The 19868-nt window shown below is 45.6% G+C and overlaps 1 protein-coding gene across 2 annotated transcripts in view; it reads right to left on the bottom strand.

Annotated features, from left to right (window-relative positions):
- LOC132805792 (rho guanine nucleotide exchange factor 25-like) overlaps window positions 1-19868 on the bottom strand; it is a 384213-nt gene that overhangs the window by 71066 nt on the left and 293279 nt on the right. For both annotated transcript variants that reach the window (XM_060821055.1, XM_060821056.1), the window contains 3 exons: window positions 11283-11419; window positions 8826-8892; window positions 6847-6950 (listed from right to left, as the gene is read on the bottom strand). In XM_060821055.1, the coding sequence (XP_060677038.1) occupies window positions 6847-6950; window positions 8826-8892; window positions 11283-11419 (308 nt within the window). The remainder of the gene's footprint in view (window positions 1-6846; window positions 6951-8825; window positions 8893-11282; window positions 11420-19868) is intronic.

Below are 19868 nucleotides of genomic sequence, written 5' to 3'. Positions count from 1 at the left end.
GTTAGTGTCCAGTCCAGCTGTTCGGGGGGTGGGGTGTGGGGGGTGGACTGAGTTGGGGGAGGGGTGAGGGCGGATGGGGTTGGGGGCAGGGTTGGGGGGGGGGGTGCAGGCAAGAGCTGGGGCCTCGCACACAATGTGCTGCTGCCTAGTCTCCTGAACGTGGAGCAGACTTACCAGAAAACTCCAAGCCCCAAAGGAAATCAATTAACCGAATGATGAATTATCCGAATGAAATACTGCCCGCCCACCTCGTTCGGATAATCGAGGTTCCTCTGTACAGTGTATATAAACCAGAAGTGGTTGTGGGATGAGGAGAAGGCGAGATGTGGGCAGATGGATCACACTGCTATAAAAACTCGTTATGTCAAACCCTTTGAAGGATTGTGTAAAAGTTATTTATCGCAGAACTGATGGAAATACCTGGAGAGTTTTTTTTAAAAGGTCATAGCAAGTCCTGTGTGGATGTTATAGTTTCTTTTTTTTTTAACTTGGCTTTCTGTAAATCACATGGCTGGTGATACCAAAATGCTTTGCTGTAGACTCCTACTGGGGCTGTTTTATGAACAGTAACTGGCTTGGAGAGGTTTATCTGGTGTATTTGGAGGAAAGCCTGCTAAGGACAACTGTCCAGGTGTAGCCTTTCTTCAGGACTCCCAAACATTGACTTCTCCCCCTCCTGATGCTGTCTGGTCTGCTGTGTTCTTCCAGCCTCCTGCCTGTCTACCTTGGATTCCAGCATCTGCAGTTTGTTTGTTTCTAAGGACAAACTGTCCAACTGACCCATGTCCCATTTCTGAAAGGAAAACCCTCTTGATAAGGGTGGAATTTATTTGATTTTTTTCAAAAGAGTGTTTGAAGAAACATCTCAACTTTAAGGTACACAGAATTTATGAAAGGGATAGATATAGTAGATCTGGAGAATCATTTTTCTCATGGTAGATGTGCCTAAGACTAGAGGGAAGAGGTTTAAGGTGAGGAGCAAGTGGTTTCGAGGAGATCTGAGGAAAATGCTTTCCTCCAGAGGGTGGTAGAAATATGGAATGTGCTGTCTGAGAGGGTGGTGGGGGCAGGTACTCTCACAACATTTAAGAACCATCGAGAGGAGTATTTGAAATGCTAGAGCATAGTAGACTGTGGACCAAGTGCAGGTAAATGGGATTAATATAGTTTGGTATTTGTTGGTCAGCATGGATGTGATGGGCCGAAGGAGCTGATTCAATGCTGAATGACTGTCTGATTAAATGCAGTAAGATAGTATTTTCCGCGTCTGTGTGATTTCAGAGACAGCATGTGCAATTACTGACCTCACATGTCACAACAGCAGAGTAACAAACTCCAGAACATCCTACACCTAATCATTTTGCCTTCAAGAATAATCCTTTGGCCAAAGTGTTTTTTTTCCCAGACAGCTAATCACTGGAGAGAAGTCTGTTCTTTATCCCTCTATTTTTTTCAAGACTGTGTCTGTGTGAATGTGTGTTTGTGTGTGAGAGAGAGAAAGAAACTGTGTGTGTGTGTGTGTGTGTGTGTGTGTGTGTGTGTGAGAGAGAGAGAGGAGCGGGACTGGAATGCTAGGACATCCTCTAGCCTTGCTGGTAATAGTGCTGCCAGCCTCAATGGTGCAACTGGATCTGGTCTCAATGCTGACCAAGAGGTTCAGAGGGGTGTCAGAGAGTGCACCTGCCAAAGTTGAGTGTGCAAGCTGTGAGTGTGAGGCTCGCAGCAATAGGAACTGAGAGAGAGAGAGAGAGAGAGAGAGAGAGAGAGGTGAAGCTGTGAGTTATGTTCAGTGGAGAATGCTGCGAAGTGATTGAAGGGGATGTTGAGAATGAGGCAGTGTGAGGCCGGTAAGGATGTGGCATTTGAAGATGCATTCAATGACCTTGACCACTCATATAAGATCGTTCAACCTTTTCCAGCACTACATCCAGAAGTTTGAGGCGAGACTGGTACAATTGGCATCAATCACAGTGGCTACCTGCTCCAACTATCTCCTCAAACATTGACCCAGACATTCCCTAGCCCCTGAGGGGGAACAGCATCTCTCTACTAAGCTTTACAAAAGCCTCCAGTAATGCATTGGAGAATCTTGGAGAACGCTATCTAATTTCTTCTTTTGTATTCTTTCATTAGATGTGGGTATCACTGCCATTCGTTGTATCCCAAGTTGCCCCTTGAGAAGGTGGGGGGTGAGCTGCCATCTTGAACCGCTGCAGTCCATGTGCTGTGGGTTGACCCACAATGCCCTGAGGGAGGAAATTCCAGGATTTTGACCCAGCCATACTGAAGGAATAGTGATATATTTCCAAGTCAGGATGGTGAGGGGCTTGGAGGGGAACTTGCAGGGGGTGGTGTTCCCATGTATCTGCTGCCCTTGTCCTTCTAGATGGAAGTGGTGGTGGGTTTGGAAGGTGCTGCCTGAGGATCTTTGGTGAATTCCTGCAGTGCACCTTGTAGATGGTACACACTGCTGCTACTGAGCATCGGGTGGGGGGAGGGAGGGGATGTTTGTGGATGTGGGGCCAATCAAGGGGGTTGCTTTGTCCTGGATGGTGTCAACCTTCCTGAGTGTTGTTGGAGTTGCCCCCATCCAGGGCAAGTGGGGCAGTACTCCATCATCTTCCTGACTTGTGCTTTGTGGATAATGGGACAGGCTTTGGGGAGTTAGGAGGGGTGTTACCCGCTGCAGGATTCCCAGAATTCACCCTGCTCTTGTAGCCACTGGATTTGTGCACTTTTCAAGGTATTACCCTCCCCACATCCAGCCAGTTTGCAAGCAGTACAAAGTTTGTGAGAGCGAATTGGACATTATGATCCTCTGATCCCACTTTCAGGGGCCATTGAGTTTCCTCCCTCCAATTTCCAAATCCTATGGCCTTATTATCACTGACTTGGTCAATTCATGAGGTCTGAAATTTGACACCAAGTGTCAGTGGACTACAGCACTGCTAACCGCAGGCTTATCTGATAGACACAGACACAGACACACAGGCACAGACACACAGACACACGTCTAACCAGGCTGATGGGATGGTGGTCAAGCTTTTCCCTCTTTTACCCAAAGTGAGCTCTGGCCAATTTCAAGAATATCTACTGCTAAGTCTGAGGTCAGCCCCGGACAGCAAGTGGAGTATTCACCATTCCTAAAATAGAATCACAATAGAAATAGGATGGGCTTAAGACACAAACAAAAGGTCAAAACATTTTTTGAGGAAGGCAGTGCCTCATTAAAGCATTCACTACAAAGGGAAGAGGTTACAAAGGCCTTTCACCCACCTCAGGCCATTCCAATTTAGGCACAGCAAGTTCCTACAGAAATGGGGTACTGATGAACTGATCTGTTTCTCATGATAAACAAAAGCAGAAAGTGCTAAAGAAGAGTCGTACCGAACTCGAAATGTGAACTCAGTTTCTCTCTCCCCATATACTGCCAGAACTGTGTTTCTCTAGCACTTTCTGTTATTTGTTGCAGATCTTAGTGGGCGGCATGGTGGCACAGTGGTTAGTACTGCTGCCTTACAGTGCCTGAGACCTGGGTTCAATTCCCGACTCAGGCGACTGACTGGGTGGAGTTTGCACGTTCTCCCCGTGTCTGCGTGGGTTTCCTCCGGGTGCTCCAAAGAAAGGTTTTGTGAAGGGCAGGTCGTGCCTCACAAACCTTATTGAGTTCTTTGAGCAGGTGACTAAGGAGGTGGACGAGGGTAAAGCAGTAGATGTGGTGTATATGGATTTTAGCAAGGCGTTCGATAAGGTACCCAATGGTAGGCTAATGCAAAAACTACGGAGGTATGGCATTGAGGGTGCATTAGAGGTTTGGATTAGAAATTGGCTGGCTGGAAGGAGACAGAGGGTAGTAGTTGATGGTATAGGTTCATCTTGGAGTGCAGTTACTAGCGGTGTACCTCAAGGATCTGTTTTGGGACCACTGCTTTTTGTTATCTTTATAAATGATCTAGAGGAGGGGCTTGAAAGCTGGGTGAGTAAGTTTGCGGATGACACAAAAGTCGGTGGAGTTGTGGATAGTGAGGAAGGATGTGGCAGGTTACAGCGGGATATAGACAAGTTGCAAAGCTGAGCAGAAAGGTGGCAAATGGAATTCAATGTAGCTAAGTGTGAAGTCATTCACTTTGGTAGGAGTAATAAGAAGATGGATTACTGGGCTAATGGTAGGCTACTTGGTAGTGTGGATGAGCAGAGGGATCTTGGTGTCCATGTACACAGATCTCTGAAAGTTGCCACCCAGGTAAATAGTGCTGTGAAGAAGGCATATGGTGTACTGGGCTTTATTGGCAGAGGAATTGAGTTCCGGAGTCCTGAGGTCATGTTGCAACTGTATAAGACTCTGGTGCGGCCTCATCTGGAGTATTGTGTGCAGTTTTGGTCGCCATACTATAGGAAGGATGTGGAGGCATTGGAACGAGTGCAGAGGAGGTTTACCAGGATGTTGCCTGGTATGGTAGGAAAATCGTATGAGGAAAGACTGAGGCACTTGGGGCTGTTCTCATGGGAGAAAAGAAGGTTTAGGGGAGATTTGATAGAGGTGTACAAGATGATTAGGGGTTTAGATAGGGTAGACACTGAGAACCTTTTACCGCTAATGGAGTCAGCTGTTACAAGGGGACACAGCTTTAAATTAAGGGGTGGTAGGTATAGGACAGATGTTCTGGGTAGATTCTTTACACAGCGGGTTGTGAGTTCATGGAATGCCCTGCCAGTAGCAGTGGTGAACTCTCCCTCTTTATGGTCATTTAAGCGGGCATTGGATAGGCATTTGGAAGTTATTGGGCTAGTGTAGGTTAGGTAGGATTCGGTCGGCGCAACATTGAGGGCCGAAGGGCCTGTACTGCGCTGTATTTTTCTATGTTTCTATGTTTCTATCTGCAGGATTTTGCTTTGGTGGTTTTAGGAATGTTGCTGGGAGAATAAATATTGGTCGGGCCACAAAGGCAGATCTCATCCAGCTCTAGCGCAGTGGGAACTGTTACATCCATCTGAGAGGGCAGACGGGTCCCCAGTTAACATCCCATCCACAGGATGACATCTCCGACAGAACAGCACTGAGCAGAATGTGTAATTTGGAAAAGTAACCAATCATAAAAGATTGAAGGGATATGAATGTGAATGGGTTGGGCTCTGGTGTAATGCCAAGAGTAACCTGCAGGAAGAATATGTTGTTGGGACTGACAGTGACAGTTGACATCTCCGGGACACCCGCACCAATCAACCACACCGCCCCGTGGCCCAACATTTCAACTCCCCCTCCCATTCTGCTGAGGACATGGAGGTCCTGGGCCTCCTTCACCGCCGCTCCCTCACCACCAGATGCCTGGAGGAAGAACGCCTCATCTTCCACTTCGGAACACTTCAACCCCAGGGCATCAATGTGGACTTCAACAGTTTCCTCATTTCCCCTTCCCCCACCTCACCCTAGTTCCAAACTTCCAGCTCAGCACTGTCCCCATGACTTGTCCGGACTGGTCTGACCTGCCTATCTCCTTTTCCACCTATCCACTCCACCCTCCTCCCTGACCTATCACCTTCATCCCCTCCCCTACTCACCCATTGCACTCTATGTTACTTTCTCCCCACCCCCACCCTCCTCTAGCTTATCTCTCCACCCTTCAGGCTCACTGCCTTTATTCCTGATGAAGGGCTTTTGCCCGAAACATCGATTTCGCTGCACTTTGGATGCTGCCTGAACTGCTGTGCTCTTCCAGCACCACTGATCCAGAATCTGAAGTGAGAAGTCATGTATGCCAATTCGGTGAGTGCCATACAATTGTCGAGCCACAGAGTGAGGCCTTTCGGCCTGAAGATGTATTCCTGTCTCTGAGCTGGAAGTCGACCTCTGGCCCCAATCCTACCCTGCCAAACTGAGCAAAGTCTCGACCGCATCCACTCATTCCTTCATTTGCCAGCTACCTCCTCTCAAAGGACAAGGTATCGTTCAAAAAAATCTGCAGAAAGGCCAGTTCAGTCGACCGACAGAAGAAACAACGATTTGGACATTTAAAGCAATGGACTATTCCAACTTCAAATCTTGATTAAGTACTGTGAAATTCAATACAGAGCGAGGCACCTTTGACTCTGTCTCATTACCAGACCTCCACTGTGATTGCAGAACAGCAGTGAGGTGCCCTGGAGTTTCCTGAGCAGAACTGTCAATTGAGGAGCATCTTTGTGCTATGGGGCTATGGATTGTTAGGCATTACCAATCAGCACTCACTGGGATTTGGGTTCGGACTACCTGAAGCTACAGAACCTGGAAAGACATTCACTCTCTTCACTTGTGTTGAAATCTGAAACTCAAGTCCCAATCGTCAAAGGGCAAGGTCCACTGTTTCGCCTTTTAAGAGGCAATTCAAAGAATCCCTCCAGTATGGAAGCAGGCCTTTCAGCCCATACCACCCCTCTGTAGCATATCCCAGACCCACCCCATAACCCTGCATTTCCCATGACTAATCCACCTAGCCTGCACATCCCTGGGCACTATGGGTAATTGAGGATGGCCAATCTACCCTAACCTACACAAGTTTGGACTATGGGAGGAAACCGGAGCACCCAGAGCAAACCCACGCAGACACGAGGAGAATGTGCAAATTTCAGACAGACAGTCACCCATGGGTAGAATCAAATCCGGGTGCCTGGTGCTGTGAGGCAGCAGTGCTAACCACTGAGCCACCAAGACACCCAACTCTACAAGCAAGGTATTGGATACCTAAATGATGTAATGGCTTACCCTATCCTCACTTTATCAAACAAGACAGATATTTGTAACCAACTAAAAAAAGCCTTTTTATATTACAACATGCTGGCAGCGATTTGCTGGCAACGGAGAGTTCTTACTTCTTGTGCCATTCATAGATCTGATGAATGTTCCCAAATACTATTTTATCTTTCCCTTTCATGTCTTCAGGGACTCCTTTTTCATTCATTGTTGCAATGTAGCCCTGGAAGAAGGAAAAAGAAAGCCTTGATAGTCACTCTGAATGGCGGGGCAAGAAAGGATGATGTCGTACTCTTGCTTAATGGTATCAAAGTACAAATTGCAATTAGAAGCTACTGCTGAAGGATTTTTGGAACGACGAAATAGGAACCATTAAGTCATTATATAAATTGTTTAGATGTGACTATAAGAGGCATGGTTAGAAAGCTTGCAGATGACACCAAAATTGGAGGTGTAGTGGACAGCGAAGAAGGTTACTTCAGCTTACAACGAATCTTGATCAGATGGGCCAATGGGCTGAGAAGTGGCAGATGGAGTTTAATTTCGATCAATGTGAGATGTTGCATCTTGACAAGGCAAACCAGGACAGGACTTATATACTTCATGGTAGGGTCCCAGGGAATGTTGCCAGCCAAAGAGACTGAGGTGTGCAGGTTCATAATTCTTTGAAAGCAGAGTCGCAGGCAGATAGGGAAGAGAAGGTGGTACTTGGAATGCTTGCCTATATTGTTCAGTGCACTGAGTTTAGGAGTTGGAAGGTCATGTTGCGGCTGTACAGGACATTGGTTAAGCCACTTTTGGAATGCTGTGTTCAACTCTGGTCTCCCTGCTTTAGGAAGGATGTTGTGCAACTTGAAAGAATTCGGAAAAGATTTACAAGGATGTTGCTGGGATCGAAGGGTTTGAGTTATAGGGAGAGACTGAACAGGCTGGGGCTGTTTTCCCTGGAGCGTTGGAGGCTGAGGGGTGACCTTATAGAGGTTTATAAAATCATGAGGAGCATGGATAAGGTAAATAGACAAAGTCTTTTCCCTGGGGTGGGGAGTCTAGAACTAGAGGGCATAGATTTAGGGTGAGAGGGGAAAGATATAAAAGGGATCTGAGAGGCAACTTTTTCACACAAAGGGTGGTACGTGTATGGAATGAGCTGCCAGAGGAAGTGGTGGAGGCTGGTACAATTACAACATTTAAAAGGCATCTGGATGGGTATATGAATAGGAAGGGTTTAGAGGGATATGGGCCAAGTGTTGGCAAATGGGACTAGATTAATTTAGGATATCTGGTCAGCATGGATGAGCTGGACTGAAGTGTCTGTTTCCGTGCTGGACATCTCTATGAATCGAGGCCCCAGTGTCCAACCAACAAAGGTACTCAGCCAGTGGTGCAGAGGTCAGCTGACCAGCCTGGAGGGTCGCAGTTTGCTTGATCATAGCCCAAACAGTTGCTGGGTTCAGTGTCCCATCAACTGCTTGAATATTCCTTCCAGTATATGGATAACGCTGCCACAACAGTGAATGGTTTCCTGACAAAATTTTGAGCATTAACACGCACAGGAGAAATTTAATAGGATTGACTGAAAACAAATATCAAGCCTACATTAATTTCTCCACAGCGTGGTGGTGTACAATGGTCACCATATCAAACATTCATATTTATATGGGGCTATTTATGTAGCAAAATGTCCCAGAGAGGTTGTTTCCCCTTGTGGGAGAGAGTCTAGGACCAGAGGGTACAATCCCAGAATAAGGGGTCACCCATTGCAGACAGAGATGAGGAGGAATTTCTTCCCTCTGAGGGGAGTGAGTCTGTGGAATTCTTTCCCACAGAGGGCTGTCGGAGCTGGGTCAGTGAGTATATTCAAGGCTGAGACAGAGGGATGTTTAATCAGGAAGGGGAATGGAGGGGTGATGGGGAAAAGGCAGGAGAGTGGAGTTGAAGCTTATTAGGTCAGACACAACCCATTGAATGGTAGAGCAGCTTCAATGGGCCAAATGGCCTACCTCTGTCCCTACCTCTTATGGTCTAGCAATGCAAAGTTATCTAAATAGCCTGACAATTCAGAAATTGATGATATTAAAATTATAAAAATAAGTTGTACCTCCACTATAAAACCCAAGTCGGCCACGTATAATTTTTCTGTTTCTACAAGTTCTTGTAGCACATACCTGTGATGAAAGAGCAGACATTATTAGCAACATAAAGCATTTAATGAGTTTAGTGCTACAGTAATGCTGACCATGAAACTACCATATTATTGTAAAAACTAATGTGGCTCAGTAATGTTCTGTTGGGAAGGAAATCTGCCATCCTTTCCTTGTCTGGCCTACATGTGACTCCAGATCCACAGCAATGTGGTTGACTCTGAACTGTCCTCTGAAATAGCCTTGCAAGCCACTCACAGGCATGGAACTGATACAGAAAGGTCAAATAGGTATGAAGCCAGATGGGCCACCCAATATTGGCAGCTGTCTCACAGACTAGTCAAGCACCAGCCTGACATGGTTAACCTCACAGAATCATACCTGACAGACAACGTCCCAGACACCACCATCACCATCCCTGGATATGTTCTGCCCCAACAGCAGGACAGATCTAGCGGTGATGGTGGCACAGTGATATACAGTCAAATAGAGTTGCCCTGGGAGTCCTCAACATTGACTCCAGACCCTATGAAGTCTCATGGCATCAGGTCAAGCACAGGCAAGGAAAGCTCCTGCTGATTATCACGTACCATCCTCCCTCAGCTCACGAACCGGTACTCTTCCATGTTGAACAATACTTAGAGGAAGCACTGAGGGTGGTAAGGACACAAAATGTACCCTGGGTGGGGGATTTTTACGTTCACCACCAAGAGTGGCTCGGCAGCAGCATTACTGATCGAGCTGGTTGAGCCCTAAAAGACATAGCTGTGAGACTGGGTCTGCGGCGGCTGGTGAGGGAACCGAAAACACCACAAAAAGTTGGTTGAGTCTGGCAGGGGGACTAAGTTAAAAATATAAAATCTGAGACTGATAGATTAGTTCTGATGAAGGGTCACTGGACTTGAAACATTAACTCTGCTTTTTTACAGATGCTGCCAGACCTGCTGAGTCTCTCCAACAATTTCTGTTCTTGTTTGATTTACAGCATCCGCAGTTCTTTGTTATATCATCCTGATAGATTAGTGTCCGGTTAGGGTGTTAAGAGTTATGGGATGAAAGTGAATAGATGGGGTTAGGATACAGACCAGTTGTGACTTTACTGAATGGTGAGATAGTCCCAAGAGGCCGAATGGCCTCTTCTTGTTCCTCTGTTCCGAATTGTTAAGAGCATTTGTACCTACTAAAGTAAATGGCTGGAACCTGCCAACCGATTCCCTCTCTTGATATTATCCACATACAATATTCAAATAAGTGGTGTAATTGAGATGGAAAATAATGGGGAATAATTGCTAATGACAACATTGCTATTTCATCATTTTTAGATGGACACTATTTAATGGGAATCCTAACTCCAAATTACTCATTCAATGAATTTAAATGATTCTTAAGCATTTTTACACTTGAGTTGAATAGGCATGGAATTACCCATCACAATACCAGGCATAATTTAAATCAATCTCTCAATTAAATACAATCAGGAAAGGGAAAACACTCAGGGTTCAGACTGAGGCCAATCTGCCAATCGATCAAAAGGGGCTCTCTTCATTGTCGCAGGACCTTTGCATTTACATAGCACCTTTTTGTGATCTCAGGACATCCCAAAGCATTTTACAGCCCAGGAATTGAGGTTACTGTTGTCATGCCTATAAGAAAATAAAGGACATGGTATCCGATTTATGCACAGCAAGATCCCAAACTTCAGTGACAGAATGTCCACAATGTTGAGAACAACACCTTTTGCTCTTCAGACAGTATGGCACTCTCCCTCCTTTGGAGGGGTCTCAGCTACATGTCTCTCCTGACAGCTTGGCTTTCCTCATTGCTGCCCAAGTACCATACGTCTGGATCTAATGGCGACATCCCTGGAGGCCCGGTCCACTATGGTGGGCTTCTCTGTAACTGGTGTGGGCTAAGTTTAGGTCTTGGACAAATCCAATGGGGGGAAGCTGGGGGGGAAGAAGCTCACGTTAACAAAATCCCACCCCAGCTGAAGGCTGATGGGATTGGGTCGTCACCTCATGTGACCTTCCCTTGAGGTCAATGGTGAAAATGTGTTGCTGGTTAAAGCACAGCAGGTCAGGCAACATCCAAGGAACAGGAAATTCAACATTTCGGGCCAGAGCCCTTCATCAGGAAGGCCAGAGCCCTTCATCCATTCCTGATGAAGGGCTCTGGCCCGAAACGTCGAATTTCCTGTTCCTTGGATGCTGCCTAACCTGCTGCGCTTTAACCAGCAACACATTTTCAGCTCTGATCTTCAGCATCTGCAGACCTCACTTTTTACTTGAAGTCAATGGTGTCAAACAGTTAGCCACCCCAACCTGCTCGGCAGGTTTGGTCAGTGGAGAGTTATACAGAGAGGTATGGAATACAAATCAACCACTTTATTTTTTAAGCAGAGGTTAGTCACTTACATACTCTTTTCTAAGGCACTCCTCTTTTCTTCCTCAGTGTCTATCGATGTAATCGCTGACTGCGGCAATCCGTTTGGAGGGTGAGCCAATGATCCCACGGCACCATCCTGAACAGAGAGGGTGATGGGACTCTGCACCTGGAGGATACAAACCCAGTGAGTGTTACTTACAACCCTCAGGCAAGAATAATGTACATTTATGGAGCACTGTAAACATCATGAACTGCCCCAAGCTGCTCCTTAAGGAGTGTTACTATGCAAAACCCCACACTGCCAAATGCAGGCAGTTTGGTCAATGACATGAGTTATTGAGGAGGAAAGTAGAGATTACTGAGCATAATCATTAGGCAGAGGAGTAGGCCACTGGGCCCTTCGAGCCTGCTTCACCATTCAATGTTTGATCTAATATTCCCACTTACCCCTGATATCCACTAACTCCCTCGTTGATCAAGAATCCATTTCCCCTCCCATCTTAAAGATCTTCAAGGAGCCCACCTCCGCCACTCACTGGGGAAGAGAGTCCAACAGACGCCATGGCCTGATGACAGAAAGAAAACCGTCCTCATCTCCATCTTAAAGGAGATGAGGAAGGGGAGGGAATTTGGATCTTTTGGCCTCAGCAACTGCAGGCATGATCACCAATGGTGCATTGATGAAAATCAGAGGTGTGCAAGAGGCCAGAATTGGAGGAGCACAGATATTGGGCCAAATCATCGATCACAGATGGGTGTGTCCAAAATGTGGACAGCAGCAAACCAGATTGAAGATCCCAATTACCATCCCGAAGTTCCAATTTTGTGTTGTACATTGTCATGTGCTGTAGGACATTGATCAATGTCTTGGCTCCTTTGAAGACCCACAATTTTCCCTCAGCAACTCTGACGTGTCATATTCCTGGAAATCTTGTTACAAAAGGCAGAGTCAGTGGTAAGATCAGAACTAAAGGGTATGGGGGAGAAAACAGGAACAGAGGACTGAGTTGGATGATGTGCCATGGTCATATTGAATGGTGGAGTAGGCTTGAAAGGTCGAATGGCCTACTCCTGTTCCTATGTTTCTATCACTGAACCGGAGGCTAAAACTCTCTGGGAGCAGGAGTTCAAATCCCACTGTAGCAGCTCATAGAATTTGATAATTTTAACTCAATAAATCTAGTCTCAATGATGGTGACCATCATCAATTATTGTAAAAATCGATTTAGTCACGGCTGTCATCCTTACTCAGTCTAGTCTCCAGACCCACAGCATTCTGGCTGATTCTGAGATGGCCAAACAAGCCACACAGTTCAACAGCAAACAGGGCATCTTGTGGTGCAGTGGTAGTGACCCTGCTGCTGAGCTAGAAGATCTGGGTTCTGCTTGCATCAGAGTGTGTCATGATGTGTTTGAACAGGTTTGTTAAAGAACACGAATGCTGGCCTTAACATTAAGGAAAAATACATGTTAGGATTTCTCTTGCTGGAGGTTTGTGATGCAGGAGCAATGATCCCAGCAAATGCAGTGACAAAGAGGTTTGTTTTTTGTCTTAAGCATGCTCTTTCATACTATAGCTATTAATGTCCAACAGGTTTATTTAGAAGTACTAGCTTTCGGAGCGCTGCTCCTTCATCAGGTAGTTGTGGAGCAGGATCATAAGACACAGAGTTTAGAGCAAAAGATCACAGAGCCATGCAATTGATGCGATATATTGAACAAATCTAGATTGCTGTTAAGTCTTTCATCTTTTAGAATGGGTTGCAGGTTTTGGTTCATTAGTACATAAATTTCAGAACTTCTTTTTATTCACATTCTCGAGATAACTTAAGGTTTTATAAAAAAAAGTGACATCTCAGCTCAGACAATGCATTAAAGGTGTGAGGTCTGTCTGTATCCCAACCTTGAGTCAGACTGGTTCTATTTCCAAAGTAGGAATTTATAAAATGTTACATGGATTCACTGCCTGCAGATTGTATGCGTTTTAAGCAAAGTAGAATGCGTCTGCAAATACAAATGAATAGAAGGAGACAGCCTAGTGGTATTATCACTAGACTACTAATCCAGAGACCCTGGTAACGTTCTGGTGGTCCTGGGTTCAAATCCAGCCACGGCAGGTGGTGGAATTTGAAATCAATATTAAAAAAAAAGACCATTTGTTGATTGTCAAAAAAAGTCCACAAATGAATAGAAAAGGTTTGGATGGATATGGAGCAGGTAGGTGGGATGAGTTTAGATTTGGGATTATGTTTGGTATGGACTGGTTGGATCAAAGGGTCTGTTTCCATGCTGTATGGTCTGTTTCCATGCTGATGCCAATAACACGGGTTCAACACATTGGCTGAGGTTACCATGAAGGACTCTCTGCTGCAATCTCTCTTCTTGCCTGAGGTGACCCTCAGGTTAAATGCACCACCAATCTTTCTCTTTAATGACAGAGCAGTCTCTGGTAAGACTATGGTGACTCTACCTTTAATACAATAGGGAGGCTTATAGCCAAGCTTGCCAATGATATTGGGGAGCATAAAAGTACAAAGATACATTGATATATTAAGTGAGTGACCAAAATTACAGCACAGGCCACCCATTGTGGATCAAAAAGAGGGAATGTTTCAAATTTCTGTCCCCTTCCCCACCTTCCCCACCGCCCCCAACCGCAAGACACCTTGCTCCCCCAGAGTCGATGCAGAGAAGATATTTCCCCATGTGGGAGAGACTGGAATGGGGGTGGGGGTGGGGGAGGGGGTCACTGTTTGAAAATAAGGGTCTCCCATTTAAGACAGAGATTTTCTTTCTCAGACATTTATGAGTCCATCAAACTGTCTTACCCAGGGAGCAGAGGAGGTGGGATCATTGACCTTTTTTTATTCATTCACAGGATGAAGGCATCGTTAGCTAGGCCCAGCATTTATTGGCCATCCTTAGTTGCCCTGAGGGCAGTTAATAGTCAACCAGATTGCTGTGGGTCTGGAGTCACATGTCGGCCAGACCAGGTAAATATGGCAGTTTCCTTCCTTAAAGAACATTAGTGAACGAGATGGATTTTTCCTGACATCACTAGATTCTTAATGCCAGATTTTTAAAAATTAAATGCAAGTTCCAGCATGACAGGATCTGAACCTAGACCCCCAGAAAATTATCTGGATTGCTGGACTAACAGTCCAATGATAAGACCACGAGGCTATTGCCTCATTTTGAAGGTTGAAGTAGATAGACTCTTGACTAACTACTGGGTAGATGGGAATGTGAAGTCAAGGTTCCAACTGGATCAGCCATGATCTTATTCAATGGAGAAGCTTGTGGGGCTGAGGGGCCTAGTCCTATTTTATCTATATAGGCACATTGGAAAGAGTTAAAAGTTGACAATTAACCTAAGTTGGGGTGATATGGTGGCTCAGTGGTTAGCACGGCTGCCTCACAGCGCCAGGGACCCGGTTCAATTCCAGCCTCGGATGACTGTCTGTGTGGCATTTGCACATTCTCCCTGTGTCTGTGTGGATTTCCTCCAGGTGCTCTGGTTTCCTCCAAAGACGTGCAGTTTTGGGTGGAATGGCCATGCTAAATTGCTTGCAGTGTCCAGGGATGTGTGGGCTAGGAGGATTAGCCATGGGAAATGCAGGATTATGGAGATGGGGTAGAGGGATAGGTGTAGATGGATTGTTCTTCGAAAGGTTGGTGTGGACTCCTTGGGCTGAATGGCCTGCTTCTACACTGTAGGGATTCTAAAATAAAACTGAGAACTGCGAAGGCTGGAAATTTGAAACAGAAATTGTTGGAGAAACTCAGCTGGTGTAGCAGCATCTGTGGAGAGAGAAACAGAGTTAACGTTTTGGGTCCAGTGACCTTTCATCCAATTCATAACCTGCTTAGCCATATTAGGGATATACTTTCCTTGGCCCATAAGTCCTGGAAGTGGGAGCTTTTCTGCAGGGACACGACCCACTATACATTGCCTGGTCCATCCACATATAGTGGCCACACATAAAACATGATCAAAAGAACAAAGGTAATGTTAGGCTTCATAACTTTCAAGTTAGAATATAAAGAGAAGGGCGTTTATTTACAGCTGTACAAAGCCTGGCTAGACCACATAGAAAATACAATGCACCGTTTAGTATAGATTAGATTCCCTACAGTATGGAAACAGGCCTTTTGGCCCAACAAGTCCACACCGACCCTCCAAAGAGTAACCCACCCAGACCCATTCCCACCTAACACTATGGACAACTTAGCATGGCCATTTCACCTGACCTGCACATCTTTGAACCGTGGGAGGAAACCGGAGCACCCGGAGGGAACCCACACAGACATGGGGAGAATGTGCAAACTCCACACAGACAGTCGCCCGAGGCTGGATTTGAATCTAGGACCCTGGCGCTGTGCGGTAGCAGTGCTAGCCACTGTGCCGCCCAGTTGTGGGGACCACACTTTGGAAACTTGATATTGGCTTCAGAAGGGATATAGCACAGCTTCTCCGGAGTGTAACCAGGAATTTAACCAGGGTTAAATTATGAAGAGACATTCCACACAATAAGTTTATCTTCCTTGGAACTTTGCAGATTACGAAGTGATTTGAATAAGGCTTCAAAGATGTGAAAGGAATTGCTTGAACAGATATTAAGAAACTATTTCCACTGGTGATAGAATCCAAGACAACGGGAGATAATGTTAATCAGAGCCAGGCCATTCAGGAGAGAAGTTTAGAAACAATTCCTCACACAAGTGGTAAGGCTGAGGAGCTCTCTCCCACGAAAAGCAGTTCATACTATCTCAAATAATCATTTTAAATCAGGGATTGATAGACGTTTGATCGAGAATGGTATTATTATGGCCACGGCAACTGGATCACGTAGGAGCAAATGACTGAAGATGCTGGAATCTGTACTGAAAACAACAAATGCTGAAGGTCCCAGCAGGTCAGACAGCCTTCCTGGAGAGAGAACAAGCTAATGTTTCAAGCTGAAGTGAAGTGTGGAGAGCACAGTGTTTATACAATAGTTTGGGGGGGGTGTGCTGGGGCGAAAGGGTGTTGATAGTTGTGATAGGAATGTAAGAATGGTGTGTCTACCTGCCCGACAGGGAAGGACACACAGTCTCACTGGGTTGGGGGGGGTGGGGGGTGGGGGGAGAAGGTGGCAGAGAATGTAACAAGTAAAGCTAAAAGAAAGGAAAGGAAAGGGAGTTAGTTCTTAATTTGATGGTGTTGAACTCAATATGAAGACCAGAAGGCTGGAAAGTGCCTACTCTGAGGATGAGATGTTGTTCCTCCAGTTTGTACTGTGATTCACGGGGGCACTGCAGCATGCCAAGGGCAGACATTGTGGGCATGTGAGGACGCTGTGTTAAAATGACCGGCTACAGGAAGATAATGGAGCTAGGTTCCAGATCAGTCATGACTGGGGAAACAGGATTGGGGAGGCTGCATGGTTTCCCCCTGTTCCTATGTAAATGTTACATTTCTGTACACAAGGACTCCATACACTGACATCCGCAGATTGCACTTACAGACTCCCACTCCCCACAATGCATACACAGTCACACCCTCTCTTGCGCACGCAGGCACACACACCTACCTCTCTCCCACAACACATGTTCCTGACCAAACTCCATGTACTGAGCCCCAGTATTCACGCCAGCGTACACTCAATGATTCCGTCATTGGGGGCTAGCCACAAATCAGGAGCAAGAAAAAGCCATTCAGCACCTTCCCCCCCCCCCCCCATTCAACACCACACAGCGGACACATTTTAACCACAATCACTTTTCCCTGTCTTGGCTTCATGCCTGTAGCCCTCTACTCTTTGGAGTGTTTGTACTATTATGGTTATGATCTGGGGAACGTCAGCATGTTTTCAGCTCCTGGGATTAAGCACACGATTGATTATTCTACTTGGCAGCACCTCAGACAACAAACTGATCCCTGCTCTGAACCGATTCCTTGAAACCACAGCAGTGTAGTGCATAGTCCATTTAACTTCCTGTTTTCCATTATTTGAAGTGCCCTCCTTGTAATGGATTCTGCAGGTTGACATCAGGTTGAACTGTGGCCAAGTGTCCATATTTCACTGACTGTGTGAAGTACTTGCCAGGTGAGACTATCTGAAAAGTGTTGCAAGAATGTCAATTATTGTTGCTTTATTGAATCATTGGCCCTGATTCTCTTTTTTTTTATCTGATTTTCAAGACAGGGAGTGAAAAGGAAAGAGAAGGGGAAAATTTTTCACTCAGGCTGGATTCTACCAAATTTGCTGTAGGCCCTGATGAATTTTTTTTTATTGAGTTACAGCCAGGTTGAGAAGCTGGACCTACAGCACTAGACTGCAGTCTGGGAAAAGTTTGGAACAATCTGAAAGGCCATGGGGAGAGAGAGAGAGAGAGAGGGAGGATTGAGCACAGTGTCAGGGGGATATCAGAGACCAGGGACAAATGGAGTTTAATGTGGAAAAGTGTGAGGTGTTTCACTTTGGAAGGAGTAACAGAAATAAAGTGTACTGGACTAATGGTAAGATTCTTGGTAGCGTGGATGAGCACAGAGATCTCAGTGTCCATGTACATAGATCCTTGAAAGCTGCCAACCAGGTTGATAGGGTTGTTAAGAAGGCATATGGTGTGGACATAGATTTGATCATTTTCAGACATTTCGTCACCATACTAGGTAACTGCACCAGTGAGGCTCCGGATGAAGCACTGGTGGTATGGCCTGCTTTCTGTTTGTGTGTTTAGATTTCCTTGGGTTGGTGACATGATTTTTTTTTTCTCAGGCAGTGGTAGATGGGGTCTAACCCGATGTTATGTTGATAGAGTTCCGCCTGGAATGCCATGCTTCTAGGAATTCTCGTGTGTGTCTCTGTTTGGCTTGTCCTAGGATTGATGTGTTGTCCCAGTCGAAGTAGTGTCCTTCCTTATCTGTATGTAAGGATACCAGTGAGAGAGGGTCATGTCGTTTTTGTGGCTAGTTGATGTTCATGTATCCTGGTGGCTAGTTTTCTACCTGCTTGTCCAATGTAGTGTTTGTTCCAGCTCCTGCAAGGTATTTTGAAAATGACGTTCCTTTTGCTTGTTGTCTGTATTGGGTTGAAACTTGCTAACCTTCAGGAGACTTTGACTGGACAGTGGCTGGCAATTGGGTAGAAATCGCTGCAATATTGGCACTTGGAGTATTGCAGACGGTTCTGGTCACTGCATTATAGGAAAGATGTGGAAGCTTTGGAAAGGGTTCAGAGGAGATTTACCAGGATGTTGCCTGGTATGGAGGGAAGGTCTTATAAAGAAAGGCTGAGGGACTTCAGGCTGTCTTCGTTAGAGAGAAGAAGGTTGAGAGGTGAGACATATAAGATAATCAGAGGGTTTAAGACCATAAGAACATAAGACATAGGAGTGGAAGTAAAGCCATTCGGCCCATCGAGTCCACTCCGCCATTCAATCATGGCTGATGGGCATTTCAACTCCACTTACCCGCATTCTCCCTGTAGCCCTTAATTCCTCGAGACATCAAGAATCTATCAATCTCTGTCTTGAAGACATTTAGCGTCCCGGCCTCCACTGCACTCTGCGGCAATGAATTATTTGATAGGGTGGACAGTAAGAGCCTTTTTCCTTGGATGGTGATGGTTAGCACAAGGGGACATAGCTTTAAATTGAGGAGTGATAGATAAAGGACAGATGTCAGAGGTAGTTTCTTTAGTAGGGGCGTGGAATGCACTGCCTGCAACAGTTATAGACTTGCCAACTTTAAGGGCATTTAAATGGTCATTGGATAAACATATGGACGAGGATGGAATAGTGTAGGTTAGATGGGCTTCAGATTGGTTCCACAGGTTGGCGCAACATTGAGGGCCAAAGGGCCTGTAACTGCGCTGGAATGTTCTATGTTCCAGAGTGTGTGTGTGGAGTTGTGGGGCTCTGAAAAATTGGAAGGTGGAGATCAGAAGGGTTGGGTGTTGTTGGGTAAGTTTGCAGGCAGTATCAGGGAATGAAAGACTTGTGAATGGGGCAGGAGAGGGAAAAGGGGCAGGTTGTGACTTAGGGGTGAAGTGGTGCATCTGATCATAGAGTCCGTTTGCTTGGCTGGGATGGTGGGAACCCAAACTTTTGAAAAGATAACAAATTGCTCAAATCCTCTCCTCCCTTCAACTGTAGGGCTTCCCGAGACCCTCGGGTAACCTTGACTGATTGAGGTTACATTTAAAACGGAGATTAAATGTGAGCGATATACCCTCATTAAATTATTTTCATAAGTGGCTCCACTTCTGAGAGCAGATTAGTTGCCAAACACACCTCATCCTGCCTTGTGTGGAAGTGGTGGAGATCAAGATTTCCACATCCCAAACTCAGACATTTTTGATCAATGGTTTGATTATTCTGGGTTTCATTATGTTTTTTCACTTATCTATGTTTATGGTGCTTGACTATTAAAACTGGACGTAGCCTCTGAGAGCTAAACTAAACAGAAGTTTCCAAAAAGGCCTGAGCTCTGAACATGTGTGGAGATGCGTTGTAACTGAAGAAACATTTCAAAGCCACCCATTTAAACCTGTTGTAGACTCACATCTGACATAATCTCTGCTTTGCTCTGAGGTAAATCAGATCTATTGTAAGAACATATGATTAGGAGC

The sequence above is a fragment of the Hemiscyllium ocellatum genome, chromosome X (genome assembly GCF_020745735.1).
Source record: "Hemiscyllium ocellatum isolate sHemOce1 chromosome X, sHemOce1.pat.X.cur, whole genome shotgun sequence".
In the NCBI taxonomy this organism is placed as follows: Eukaryota; Metazoa; Chordata; class Chondrichthyes; order Orectolobiformes; family Hemiscylliidae; genus Hemiscyllium; species Hemiscyllium ocellatum.
Note: the sequence above shows the minus strand (reverse complement) of the source record. Positions and strands in the feature narration are given on the sequence as shown.